We start from the raw sequence: 13,245 nt of genomic DNA, 5'->3' as shown, positions 1-13,245 counted from the left end.
AAATGTTCTTTTTAATTACATTATTATGCTTTCATAGAAAAGTAAGAGTTAGTAAATAAATAAATTTGGTGAATTGCAAAAGAATAAACATTTGGACTTGTGTACATATTAATTAATTAAAAATTAATTAACCAAAAATAATCATGTAGTATTTACACAGCAAGTACTTTCTGATTACTTACAATGATAGTCGACAACATTAATAGGGTCATCGTCTTCAGGAAAACTGACAGCTAGGGATTGTGACACAGTCAATAGAATCACGCAGGCACAGAGAAGAAGCAGCCTCATGGCTGTTGAAAAATATCATCAGAGTCTTGGTAATACTGTTTAACTACCTGAAAAACAAAAACACAGCTATGAAGGAAGTTTCAATGCTACAGGACAATAAAAGTGACTTCTTATTGGAGCAAGAGGTTTTTATATTTTAATGTTAGTTGCAGTGGAGTAAACAAGCATTTCTGAAAGGCCCTTTTTGTGCATGTTAACAGAAACCTAGTATGTGACAATGCTGACAAAAGCTTTTGTAAACTGTTTTGATGTTTGTTAAATTTTAGTTGAATTTAGAGGCAGCTGATAAACGTCATCCTAGCTAAATCACAAGGCTCACAAGGATACATGCAAGCTGCTGACTTGGTGAGAACATTGTTAAAGTTAGGATTAGAATTTTAATTAAACTGCAATCTCTTTCCCTTCCCCCATTACTGAATGTCAGGCAATAAAGCCCGATCCCATAAATTGCCTAAATCTTATCTACTAACATCAAGAGATACATTATTTGTGTAAGCCTTAAGCCATGGTTTAGATTTAAGCTTGTTTTAAATCTAAGTCTAATATTCTTAGGGCTAGATTCACAAAAGGACTTAGGTGTCTGCCTACTACATTAGATATTTAAATCCCTGAATCAGGCCTGAGATTCACAAAGCCACTACTCTATTTCACTCAAACCCTTTATGCACCTAAGCTCACTTAGTGCCTAAAGTTTTACAGTAAAAGCTCCCTAGGCCTCCTAGGTTTCTTCCTCTGAGCGTGTGCGCTGCAGCTCCATGTGAAGTGTCCAGACACATAAGGTGACGCATGAACCATGGGAAGATAAGAACAAGAAGACCTAACTTGCTTGCGGTCCTGGTCCAGTACATATGCTCAGACCTTGCCAATAGATTGGGCCCCTGTGGGAGTCTGGAAGTGGTGTTTCCTCATAACTTTGAGCCCAATAGTTAGGGTACTCAACTGGGATGTAGGTGAACCCCAGTTCAAGGCCACATGAGGAGTAGGGATGTAACAGGATAACTGTTTACACAGTTAACCAATAGACCTGTATATCAGAGGCAGCCGAGTAAGGTTCCCTAGCAGCAGGGCTGCAGGCAGGTGGGAGATGGTGCGTGCAGGGAGCCGGCTGCTGCCCTGTGCTGCGGGTTCATGTAACTGTGTAACTGCTGACATTTTCAGCAGTTACTCAATTACCCAAATTTGAGGGGGAAATGTAATTGGATCTGGGATCTCTCAATTTAGTGGCCTACCCTCTGAGCTATGGGATAATCTAAGGTGGGCTACTTTCACTATCTCCAGTGTTCCACAGTGCATGAATCTAGATCTGTCTCTCCTATGTGAACACTCTAACCACCAAGCTACAGAATACTTCTCATGCACTCTCTCTGGTCTCAATGATTCTTTTCTCATTTATCCACAGTGGATAAATGGGGGTGGAAGGGGTGGGGCCAGGACACTTCCGTGCTTCCCCACCCACAGACCCTGATTGATCTGGGGGTGGAGGAACGTGCAAAGTCTTTGACCCCTCCCCCTCTCCCCCTCCCGAGAGAACTGCCAGCTGTTCTGAACATGTGATCCCCCCTACTGCCCCCAGGTCAATCAGGGTGAAATTTCTTTCTCCCTGCCCCCCACCCTGCAAGGGACCACCATGCTTAGAGTCAATCACCAGCTGAGCAGCAGCTGGCGGTAGACTTCAAGCACTGAGCCCCTTGCAGGGTGGGAGGAGACTTCATGCGATTCCCCCCACCCCCAAGCTCTTATTGGCCAGGAGGTGGGGGGAAGAATGTGGAGTCTCCTTCCATTCTGTCCCCACCCTGCAAAGAGTGTGTGGCACTTAGAAGTGCCATGTGCTCCTGGCAGGGTGGGAGAAGACTCCTTGCAGAGCGGGGGCAGGGTGGGAGGAGATTTTGCATGCTTCCTCCCACCCCTGATTGTCTTGGGAGGGCGGGGGAAGCAGCAGTGCCTCCGCAGGCTGGATCAACTCGCTTGGCAGGCCGGATCGGTCCCACGGAGGCCCTTTTGTCCACCCCGATGTAGACAGTATCATGAGCTTTCGTGGGCACAACCCATTTCTTCAGATATATACACTTGGCAGCATTCAACTTTTATTTTATAATGTCCATTTACATATAATTTGTTATCAATTTAAATGTTCACTTATGCAACATGATGAGTTTTAAGCATTTTTTAATTTAAGTTTTCAAAGATGTGGGATGCTGAGGGGCAATCAGATAATAATTATTTAATGATAATAGATGCTAAGACTCAAAAAATTAAAGCTTTATAATCATTAAAACACAAAATGTGAACATTACATCAAAATAAACACAGTAAATTCTTTAAAATCAAATACTACAAGTTCTCAAGAAGCATATTTTTGACTTTGTGTCTTTCTGTAAATTTTGGTTATCATCCCTGGAAATATTTTTTCATTGCTTTATGTGTGTCTTACAAAATGGATGTTTACCAATATTTAAAAATCTAATATTTCCAAATCTACTTATGTAGCTCCTGTTTAGTCTTAGGCACCCAAAAGATTATACATTATGTTAAAATCACTACATCCACTACGAAAATGCATATACTAAATGCTATATGCCACGTTTTTATGGAGCAAGTGAAATGTAATTTCATCAACTGACACCACACGTGTGTTTTAGTAGGCAACAAAACTACTTCATAAATGAAAACATGTCTCAAAGTGAAACAGGATTTTTAATTACTGAAAGCGGGCTGGCATCGATTTTATTTCACATCAGAAACATGGCAACTGCAGTACCATACCTCATGGCAACTTTCCAAAGCATTAGTTCCATTCAGAGTTGCAGGTACAAATCTCTACTGACTGGATCATAAACACTATGTTCTGCAGTTGCTGACACCATTTATTCTAGAAAATAATTCGTCTTAGGAAAATAAAACTGATCCCTTGATTCCAAGTACTTCTGGGAATTGCAATAAGAGATGTACATGGGTTACCAGCAAAAGGGTTAGGTCCTGATCTAGCAAAGCACTTAAATACATGCTTAACATTAAGCATGTGAGACGCCCCAGGGCTTACTCGCAATGACATTTAACAATTGGCTAACCAGTTAAAATGTGCTTAAATGCTACTGAAAGTTAAGATGCTTAAGAAGAAAAAGTTGGTCTCCCTCCCCAGATTGGTTCCGTGCAAGGACTGTCCAATACATATGGTAGCAGACTGGAATGAGCTCATGCTAGACTAGGTGAAACCAGCATAGATGGAAGTAATAATTCACAATGTTTATATGATATCCTATCCATTACAGGCTGACTTGAAAGAGATGCATTTTTAATTGTTAATGATGCTTCTGCATCTCAAGTCCATCAGTCCAGGACTGATGGGTCACCATTTTACAAGAGACTGATAAGCAGATTGATAAGCAGAAGTTAATAAACACTAATCATTCCTATTACTATCATTGGATGAAACCTCCTCAGATGAAGCGTCTACCACTAGCGAATGCACTTAAATAAATTCTTGTTCAAGTACACCTCAGAGTAGGATACTGGAGCTTGGTGACTCCAAGATACATAAAAATTATTAACGGTTGCAAACATTTTTCTTTCTGCAAATAGAACTCTGGCTCTTACAAACTCTAAATGCTAATCCCGCTCTCAAAAAAAGGGAAATGAATGAAGAAAGGCGTCAAAGATCTCAAGATGTACTACGTCAAATACAGCCAATACACAAGCATAATGTCTGCTAAAGAATCTTGGGATACGTCTACACTGCACGGCTATTTTGGGATACCAGAAGTATTTTTCAAAATAACAGGTATGCTATTTCACCATCTTGGTAAACCTTGTTGCATGAGGGATAAGGGACAGCTCGCAATAGTGTGTTATTTCAAAATTTGGCACTGTGTAGACATGCCAAATTTCAAAATAAGCTATTTTGAAATAGATTTGAAATAAGATACTCAATTTGTGAAGTGCAAATTGTGTATCTTATTTTGAGTTTAGGGTGCTGTGTAGATGCACCCTTGCAGAATTCCTTCCCCGAAGCCTTTCTCTACCCAGGAGGAGACCTATGGTAAGTGGAAGGGGCATCAATTCTAACTGATCAAAGAGTGCTTTTGGCTTGGTAGGATTTAGAAATATACTAGCTAGATAGATCAGGAGATGCATCAATTTCATGTGCCTTGCACCATGATTTTTTGGAACTCTTGCCCCTTCTATAAATAAACAGAGAGATTTCTGGAATTTCCCATCAACTATGGAGATATTTTGTGGATTGTAGGTATAGTAGACACAGGAAGGATTTCTTCCTCTTTCTCCCCTCCTCCCTAAATGATTGGAGAAAACATCTGAACAAACTTTGATGTAACCTCTGACACAAACAAGAGTACTTGAGACAGGGCTTCTTTTTGACTTGAGAAAATTAAAAGAATGGTAGTCACGAACAAAGGGCAGATATATGTGTGCAGATAAAAATTATAGTGACTTAAAAAAATAACTGCTAAAAAGAAAAGACCTCCCCTCCTAAACTAAAGGGCAAAGTGATAATCAGTCTTCTCAATAGCACATTAAAATCCAAGTGGTCAAGAGCAGAGTAATGGAAAAGTCCCCAAAATGAAATTTTCTGGGACAGACATGGAGAAACTCACATTTCAGTCTTCCTTGGGTGAAGAGAATTGATCCAAAGGTAGAAACTTTATATAAATGTAAAAAGCTGGTTATTTTTATGTCTGATAATTCCTTCCAACACACTTTTACCTCACGCACCCTTATCAAAGGAATATGAGAACAGCCATATTTGATCAGACTGAACATCCATCTCGCCCTGTCGTCTGACAGTGGCCAATGCCAGGTGCTTTAGAGCAGGAATTCTCAAACTTGTTCTTTCTGACCCAACTCCCTACCCCCAATGCTATAAATCAGAGCTGCTCAACTTTGGATGCCCCGGGGGCCACAATGATACAGCACATGCCAACAGTCACAACTTAAATGTGGTTGCATATACATGCAAAAATATACACAAATAGCTTCTTTCACACTGATGGGCATGAATACAAAGATTAAGGGAAGACTACAGAACACACAGGCCCCATTTAAGTCAGTTCTGCTGATATCAATAAAATGCAACATTTATCTGATTTCCACCGACTTTTAATAAGCAATGACAGTCCAGAAATTTAACTACTAAGACGCATATCAACAGAAGACCATTATATTGACTACTTTTTGTTTTGGCTCCCACCCGTTGGCTGCATGTTGAGACCCGTGTAAACCCAAACCTTACCCCGGGCCGCAAACAGACTGCGGGCCACGCGGACCACAGGCCGAATGTTAAGTAGCCCTGCTATAAATACTCCATGGCCTACCTGTGCCACAAAAACTAGTTTTCTGTATATAAAAGCCAGGGCCAGAGTTAGGGGGTAGCAATCAGGACAACTGCATAAGACGCTATGCTACAGGGCTCCTACAAAGCTATACTGTGCAGTCTTCCACTTCAGCCTTAGGTGGCATGGCTCAGGGCCACAGGGTTCTTTCCCATGCAGTGGGGCTTTGGTTTTTTGCCATGGGTTTCAATGAGTTTAATGCTGGCCCTGCTTGGCAGACCCCCTAAAACCTGCTCATGGTCCTCCCCCAGGGGACCCCAATCTCCTGGTTGAGAACCACTTTTCAAAGAGAGTGAACAGAACAGATAATCATCAAGTGATCCATCCTCTTTATCTACTTTGTCATGAAGAGGGAGTAGATCCAATAGGGATTCGGTCACCTGTAATTACAGTGGTGATGAGTTCTTTGTTTTTCTGTATATTAAAAGCATTGAAAGAAAATGAGAATCAGCCTGCACTTCCAATCTGTGTAGGAGAGAAATGGCAGCCACTTAGTCAGTAGATCCAAATACCTTCACAATGACACCTTGGAGGCTTGGACCCCAATAAGAGGGATCAGGTCTGCCAGGAAGGAATAAAACTGCTCCTGGGGTGAAAAGAAAATTTACTCAACTTGGCCACCAAAATACTGGCTTTGCCAGCCAGGTACATACTTCTGTTGCACACAGATATGCTATTGTTGAAACATACATAATTCATACCTCATTCATCTGTGTTAGTGGCGGTCTGCAGAGGACTATACAAATACAAATATAAAGGTATCTGTTTCACCAGAATCACCTGTTTATGAATTGCTGGAAATATCTGCCCAGAAGAAAATTTAGTGATTATGCTCTCCGGGTCTGATTCTTTTCAGCCAGGCTTCAAACTGGTCTTTAATTAACTGTGCTTACAAATTGTATCACCAATATTTTTCTTTATTGTAGGTGAAAATATTGGCAGTAAAAGTACTCCTAATCCCATTTTACAAATGGGGAGTTGAAGCAATGACAGGATTTTCAGAAAGGCTCAGCATCTACAACTGGGGCAGATTTTTCCAAAAAGCTCAGCAGCCAATAAGCCTCTCTGAGAGCAATGGGAGCTCCTAGGTTTTCCAGAGAGGTCAGGTGATTCTTCCAAGGTCATATATAAAGTCTGAGGTGGAGATGGGAATTGAACCAAGAGCCTCTTGGCTCTAGTGCAGTGCCTTAACTAGGATTTTGCAGGTTGTAAAAGAAAACCAGTGCTCGCTGTTTGTTTCCCAGCAAGTAAAGGGCTGGCTGTACAAAAACCAAGAAGTTACCCCAAATCTTTAGATACCTATTCGTGATTAGTTCCTGTTATTCTCTGATACGAATGCCACCTCTCATTGGTGGAATCCAATACCATTTTCCTTAATAAATGAGTTGGGCTTCAAACAATCACACTTACGAGGGAAAAGGATGGTGTTCCTTTATCCACTCGTCTATCCAAAACTTTGTCCATTTACGTGTCACATTCCATTGATCATTGGTGCATTTTTCTGCCATTTAAAAGGAAAGGGGGGAAGGGAAAGTAAGCCAGTTGTAGAAAAGCAATAAGATTAAAACCAAACGGACAATTTTCCCCTCTAAAAATCATAGCCAAATCAATTATACTATGAATATTTTATAAATTATCACACACAGACTGGGATATGGTGGGATAAATGCAAAGAAAACTTCAGGTTAGAAAGAAACAAGCCTAGCTATTAATCAGCTTTGAATATTCTCTAGGCAGGAAAATGAAACCAGGTAATAAAAGAAACTTGGGGGTTAAAAAAGCCTAATATAATGAAAAACATTAAACGAGACTTTGCCATTTTCTTTCTGCACTTGGCATGGGGCAAAGCCAGGTTTTATGAGGAAAAAATACTTTGGGGAGAAATAATGCGTCTTGGAAGAAGGGTATTATATTACCAGATTACTGCCTGCCACTGCAATACTAGGTTCCAGTTTGGCAAAGTCATCTGTGTATTTTTTGTTTTGACTCCCCCCGAGGTTGGTTTCAAGACTCCTAAATAAATCTGGAATTTGCCTGCTCGTTCAAAGTTTGAGATTTGCAAATAAGGATGCCCCAAGCAACTAACATGTACATAATATCTTAGTACAAATAGGCATGTGTTACTCCCAAAAATGTGCCATTGAGTGCTCGGGTGCTTCTCTGCATTTTCATTCCAATAATAGCACAAATGTAAAGATCTTCTCCAGGTCCAATTCTCCTCTGTCGCTGCTGGCTCACAGATGCTCAGCACATTTCTTGGGCTTCACAATTGTGAATGCTGCTCCCCGTTCCAAAGGGGGATGGACCCTCTTCCTGCAGCCACTAGTATGGCAATCAATCACGCTCTGAGGGAACTTGCTAAGCATATTCCTGGATGGCCTTTTGGTGGATGAGTCTTTGTTTAGAAGACTATGGCTATGTCTATACTGCACTCTTCTTGTGCAAAAGCCTATGCAAATGAAGTGCAGATGATCATATTGCTGCACTTGATTTGCATAATTAATTAGGGGCTGTTTTTGCGCAAAAACCCTCTCTTGCACAAGAGCCGTTCTTCCTCATTTTTGCAGGAAGAACGGTTCTTGCGTAAAACGAGGCTTTTGTGCAAAAACGGCCCCTAATTAATTATGGAAATGAAGCATGGCAATATGCTAATCCATGCTTCATTTGCATAGGCTTTTGCGCAAGAAGGAAGCAGTATAAACGTAGCCTGTGAGTGAAATCCTATCCCCAGTGAAGTCAATGATACTTTTGCCAGATTTCAGTGGGTTCGGGAGTTCTCACTCTATGTACAGCCTATGGGTAATAAATGGCCCCTAGTGAGAGAGCAAAAGGGCTTGAGAAGCTGAAGTAGCAGGACACAGGGGACTAGAGGTGATGCTATTCCCCCCTGCAGGGAGTAAGCTGTTTTGTTTGAGGTTGTTGGGGTTTTTTTGCCTTCTGTGGCAGGCAATCCTTCTCAAGGGCTTTGCAAACTTTTTACTGGATCTAGATCCTATCACCAAAAGTCAACCATATCAAAGTTAAACCTTATTTTCTGTTGCCAAGCACCTTATGTAGTAGTTATCTATTCTTGAGTGAACTGGATACACTATGTTACTAAAACACTACAGTATTATACATCCTTTGGACAGGTGTAAGGTGCAGGCTAATGGCAAATCAGGCCCCATTTATCTATACATGAACTTTGAAAACTCCGTAATTGGTATATTCCAATTCAAAACACAGAAACAGTACAGTGTAGTGGTCTCAGCACAGGACTGGGGGACGGGGATGTCTGAGCTCGAATCCTGAGTTGTGGCCTTGGTTAATCTCTCAAAATCTCTATTTTCTTTTTTGTGAAATGGGGATGATGATGTTCACATCTTTGACCACAAGAGCAGTATAAATATTCAGTAGTTTTTATGCAAATTTCTCTAAAAGTACACTTCTCTACGAGTGACAACTATGGTTAATTTTACAATCACTCGGCCAATAACTGCATCTGATAGGAGGTGCAATATTTTCCCAATAAAGATAACAAAACAAAGAAATTCCATACAAGACACCAACTTGTCTATATTAGGGCTGTTAGTGAGTAGTCGACCGTAGAGGGGGGAAACAGTAGCCAGTGCTGGGGGGAGCCGGCTTAAAAGCCACTTCCCTCCAGCACTATCTTTGCGGTGCCACCCCCCCCGCCCTGCTGCATCTATTAGAGGCAGAGGCTCGCTGTGGGCAGAGGCTGCACCAGCAGCAGCCCCTGTCTGCGGGTGGTCCCAGCAGAGAGCTGGTGTCAGAGTAGTCTCTGTTCGTGGCAGCCCTGTCCAGTGTGAGCTGGAACTGAGCAGTCTCGGCTTATGCTGCTCCGGGACACTGCACCTCTGCATTTAAATGTGGTAAGAGTCCGGCGGCTCTTACTACATTTAAAATGAAGAGCCACAGTATGGGTGACTCCCAGATCAGGCACAAGCCGGGATTGCTCAGTCCTAGCTCCAGCCAGCTCCTGGAGCTACCCGCATTGTGGCTCTGCAGAGCGATCCTTATTGACTGATCATGTAGTCAACACAAATTGTATCGACTACATGATAACCCAGATAACCACAATTTAACATCCTTTGTCTATATACGAAAGTTGTTCCGCTTTTACTATGCAAATATAGTCACATCAGTTAATTGCTCCACTCCCCTTTCCCTCAGATTCATCTCTCAACACCAGCAAAGTTATATGGTGTAAATACATTTATATTGGTATTGCTTATTCCCATACAGGAAGGGAATAAAGCATCTTTTTACTGGTATAGGCATGTCCACGTAGGAGGGGATTGTACTGATTTAACTGTACTGGTACAGTTAAGGTGGTACAAACTTTTGAAGGTAGACAAAAGCTGGTTTCTTCCACAGGAAATCTCTTTTTAATATGGACTGAGTTTAGTGGTCAGCATGCATGTTACTTAGGACAACATTTGGCATAGGATATTTATTCTACATGTCTCACAGGTTGGCTTGTGCTATGGTAAATCCATTTTTAAGAGCTTGGTACCAATTTAGGCTAATTATCAGAGTACAGAAGGAGAATATTCTGGCCCTATAATACGACGTCACATATTTATACCACTTTGTGGCAATTGAGCTTACTTATCGAATGCGTAGAATTAAACACATCAGTCATAAAATTAATTGAAGAAAATGTATTTATGTTTTGGACCATATAAATGTGCATCTTTATTATGATGACACCTCTTTTTTATCCTGCAATATACACACATTCATACTTTTTTATGGGGCAATTTTTATAAAAGTTCTGGAGAAACTGAATATTTGGAGCCATGATATTAACTGATTCTGAAACAGCAGATCGAAGACCTGTCTCTAAGATACTGCGTGACTTATTTAAAGGAGTCTGCCATCAACACTTCTTGATCTATGTCAAAGTAAAACAAAAAATTTTAATATTAAAGTGATGAAACTATAGTACTGAATATTGCAACTTTGATCTTAATTGGCTTATAGTATTGTTAATTACACTTCAGTTGTCTGCAACCTTTTAACATTACAGAGAGAAAACACTTCCCTTTACTCTAGAAGAAAGTGGCCGAAAGCTTGCTAAATGGCTAGGTTGGTTCCCTGAGGGTACACAGAGATCTTCCAGGGGTACTCAACTCATCTGGCTATTTGCCAACTTTTGCAACAGGCAACACAAAAAGCACTAGCAAAGTCAATACAAACTAAAATTTCATATGATTATTTATACAGATCTGTACAGTATACACAGAAATATAAGTATTGAGTTGATTTATTTTATATTTATTAGAAATGTTAGATATCAGGTAATAAAATAGTTGAGTAACCGCATGAATGCCTATCAGTTACTTGACTATTCTGTAGTTCCCAGGGGGTAGGCCCGGCAGCCAATGCACTCCGGCCCCATTCCTGGGGAGCCCCATGTATCAGAGGCAGCATCATGGGATGCTAGGCAGGAGACAGTCCATTAGGGAGCCAGTTAAATTGCCTGTCATCCTGTACTGCTGCCTCTGAAACAGAGGCAGCAGTGCAGGGGAGCAGCAGCCCTGGTCTGCGGGCGGGTCTGAGTTCCACATGGACAGAGACTGATGCGGGAGAGGGTGGGGGCTTTCTCAGCCCTTCTCGGGGGGAGGGAGCAAGGGGTTCGAGCAGTCTCAGCCCTCCCCGGCAGCTGGGCGTGGGGGAAAGCCATGGCTGGCGCAGCCTCACCCCTGCCCAACAGCTGGGGAGGGGGAAGGAGAGTCGGGGGTGGCCTGGCCTCCGCCCTGCCTGATGGCCAGGAGGGCGTGGCGGAGAGCTGGGGCAGGCACAGCCACGAGCAGGGGAAGGGGAGAAAAGGGTAGAGCTAGGGCTGGCCCAGCCTTGGCCCCTTCCCCCTTGCGGCGGGGGGAAGCCAGGGCTGGGCCTTGGCTTGGCCCTCCCTGGCAGCTGGGGGGAGAGCTGGGGCTGCCTATCCTGAAAGAGAGGGGGGTTAGCGAGCATAGCAAGCAGGGGACACAGTTCCCTAGTTGTTATTGAAGATGATTTTTGACATGTTACTCCATTTTCTGTCCTTTGTGAGGGAAATACACATGTTCTACAGCTGAAAGCAAACTTTGTTTTGAAGCTGCGTGGGCTGCCAGAACTGTTCTCTATGTTATATAGTGCCTGCGGGACATACTCCTTTTGACAATTTGCCAGAGCCTAAGCTTGGTGACAAAGTGCAAGGTACATTTGCTTATGCAATATCCTGATTAACCATCTTAACAGACCCACATTTTACTAATTTAAACTCCTTGCCTTGGATTGAGACTGCTTCATGGCATGCTGGATTTACGAGTTACAGCATCCACGCATTATGGCGTGAAAATAAAGAGTGAATTGTCGTGTTGTAGCTGCTTTGCTTTTAGTGTTCAAGAAAAGTGCCATAATGTCAGCCGTGGAGATGTACCTCTTCCATTTATTCCCAGAACAGGTGCAGTAAAGACAGCAATAATGCAAGTTTCTACTCAGTATTCTGACCTAGACCTCCAGGGCTCAATCTTATCATCAAAATAATAGTTTAGGGTTAATAAATACCCAGGTATTTTTTCTTGTATTTTTTTTAGCTCATTAATCTCTGTTTCATGAGATCTTCCATGTTCCTGTGATTTTTAAATGGATGTCAAATTTGCCCAGTGTTTTTCACTGACACTATTTTGTGTACAGTTCCTTTGAGAGTGAAATCTAAAGAATTTCCACGCTCTCTAATGATGATGCAAATATTTATATAAGGCTTTAATACAGATAGAGGCATCAGCGAGGGGGGTGGAGAGAGCAGGTGACACCCCACAGCTGGTGCTGGGGGGAAATGGCTTTTAAGCTGGCTCCCCCCAGCACCAGCTCCTGCCTGACCGAGCTCTCCTTCCCCCCACCTCTACAGGAGGTAACAAGTGGGGGGGGGGAGGGGGCAGCAGGTCTGTGGAGCTGGCACATGTAGGTAGTTGGCTTTGAAGTAGGAATAAGAGATCCTCTGGAAAAGGGCTTTTTTCCGGAGGATCGGGGCCAGTGTAGACGCTCTTTTCCGGCTTTTCTAAAAGCCGGAAAAAAGCGGCGGACATCTTTATTTAAAGGCGCGGGGGATATTTAAATCCCCCGCGGATTTCCCTATTACGACCTGTAAAATTAGCATGCCCCTTTCGGAAAAGGGGCCAGTGTAGACGTAGCCATAGTGTCTTTTGGAACAGAATGCTGAGGTTCAGGAGAATTGAACTTTGGAGGAGGCATTTTTGTTGCCTAATAGCCAGTGGCCCAGACAATACAGTTTTGAATATTGTTTGATGAAAAATATCCTTCTTCCCATCCCAAACCTCCAGCACTGTATTGGTGGCCCTGGTTCGGGGTTGGGACTGATGAAAGATAACTGGAACTGCCAGATGTCAGTGGTCGGGGCTGCTGGCTAGAGGTGATGCTTAGGGAAGGCTCATTAGTGGTGCCAACACTTCAAAGAGGAAGTAAATGGCTATTAGAAAAGTGAAGGGAAAGAGAAGAAGAGTCATATGTGGGAACAAACAGGTCACAGCCTCCTAAGAGCCCTGGGATCAAGTTTACTAGTATATACATTGAAGACTGAACTTTAGCCAGACTCAAATTT

At 42.4% G+C, this 13,245-nt stretch overlaps 1 protein-coding gene across 13 annotated transcripts in view; it reads right to left on the bottom strand.

Annotated features, from left to right (window-relative positions):
• Positions 1-13,245, bottom strand: part of SEMA6D (semaphorin 6D) — a 365,529-nt gene that overhangs the window by 16,597 nt on the left and 335,687 nt on the right. For all 13 annotated transcript variants that reach the window (XM_075897219.2, XM_075897218.2, XM_075897220.2 and 10 more), the window contains one exon: positions 183-338. In XM_075897219.2, coding sequence (XP_075753334.2) covers positions 183-291 — 109 coding nt within the window. In that variant the 5' untranslated portion in view covers positions 292-338. The remainder of the gene's footprint in view (positions 1-182; positions 339-13,245) is intronic.

Source organism: Pelodiscus sinensis, chromosome 14 (genome assembly GCF_052426305.1).
Source record: "Pelodiscus sinensis isolate ZL-2025 chromosome 14, ASM5242630v1, whole genome shotgun sequence".
NCBI lineage: Eukaryota > Metazoa > Chordata > Testudines > Trionychidae > Pelodiscus > Pelodiscus sinensis.
Note: the sequence above shows the minus strand (reverse complement) of the source record. Positions and strands in the feature narration are given on the sequence as shown.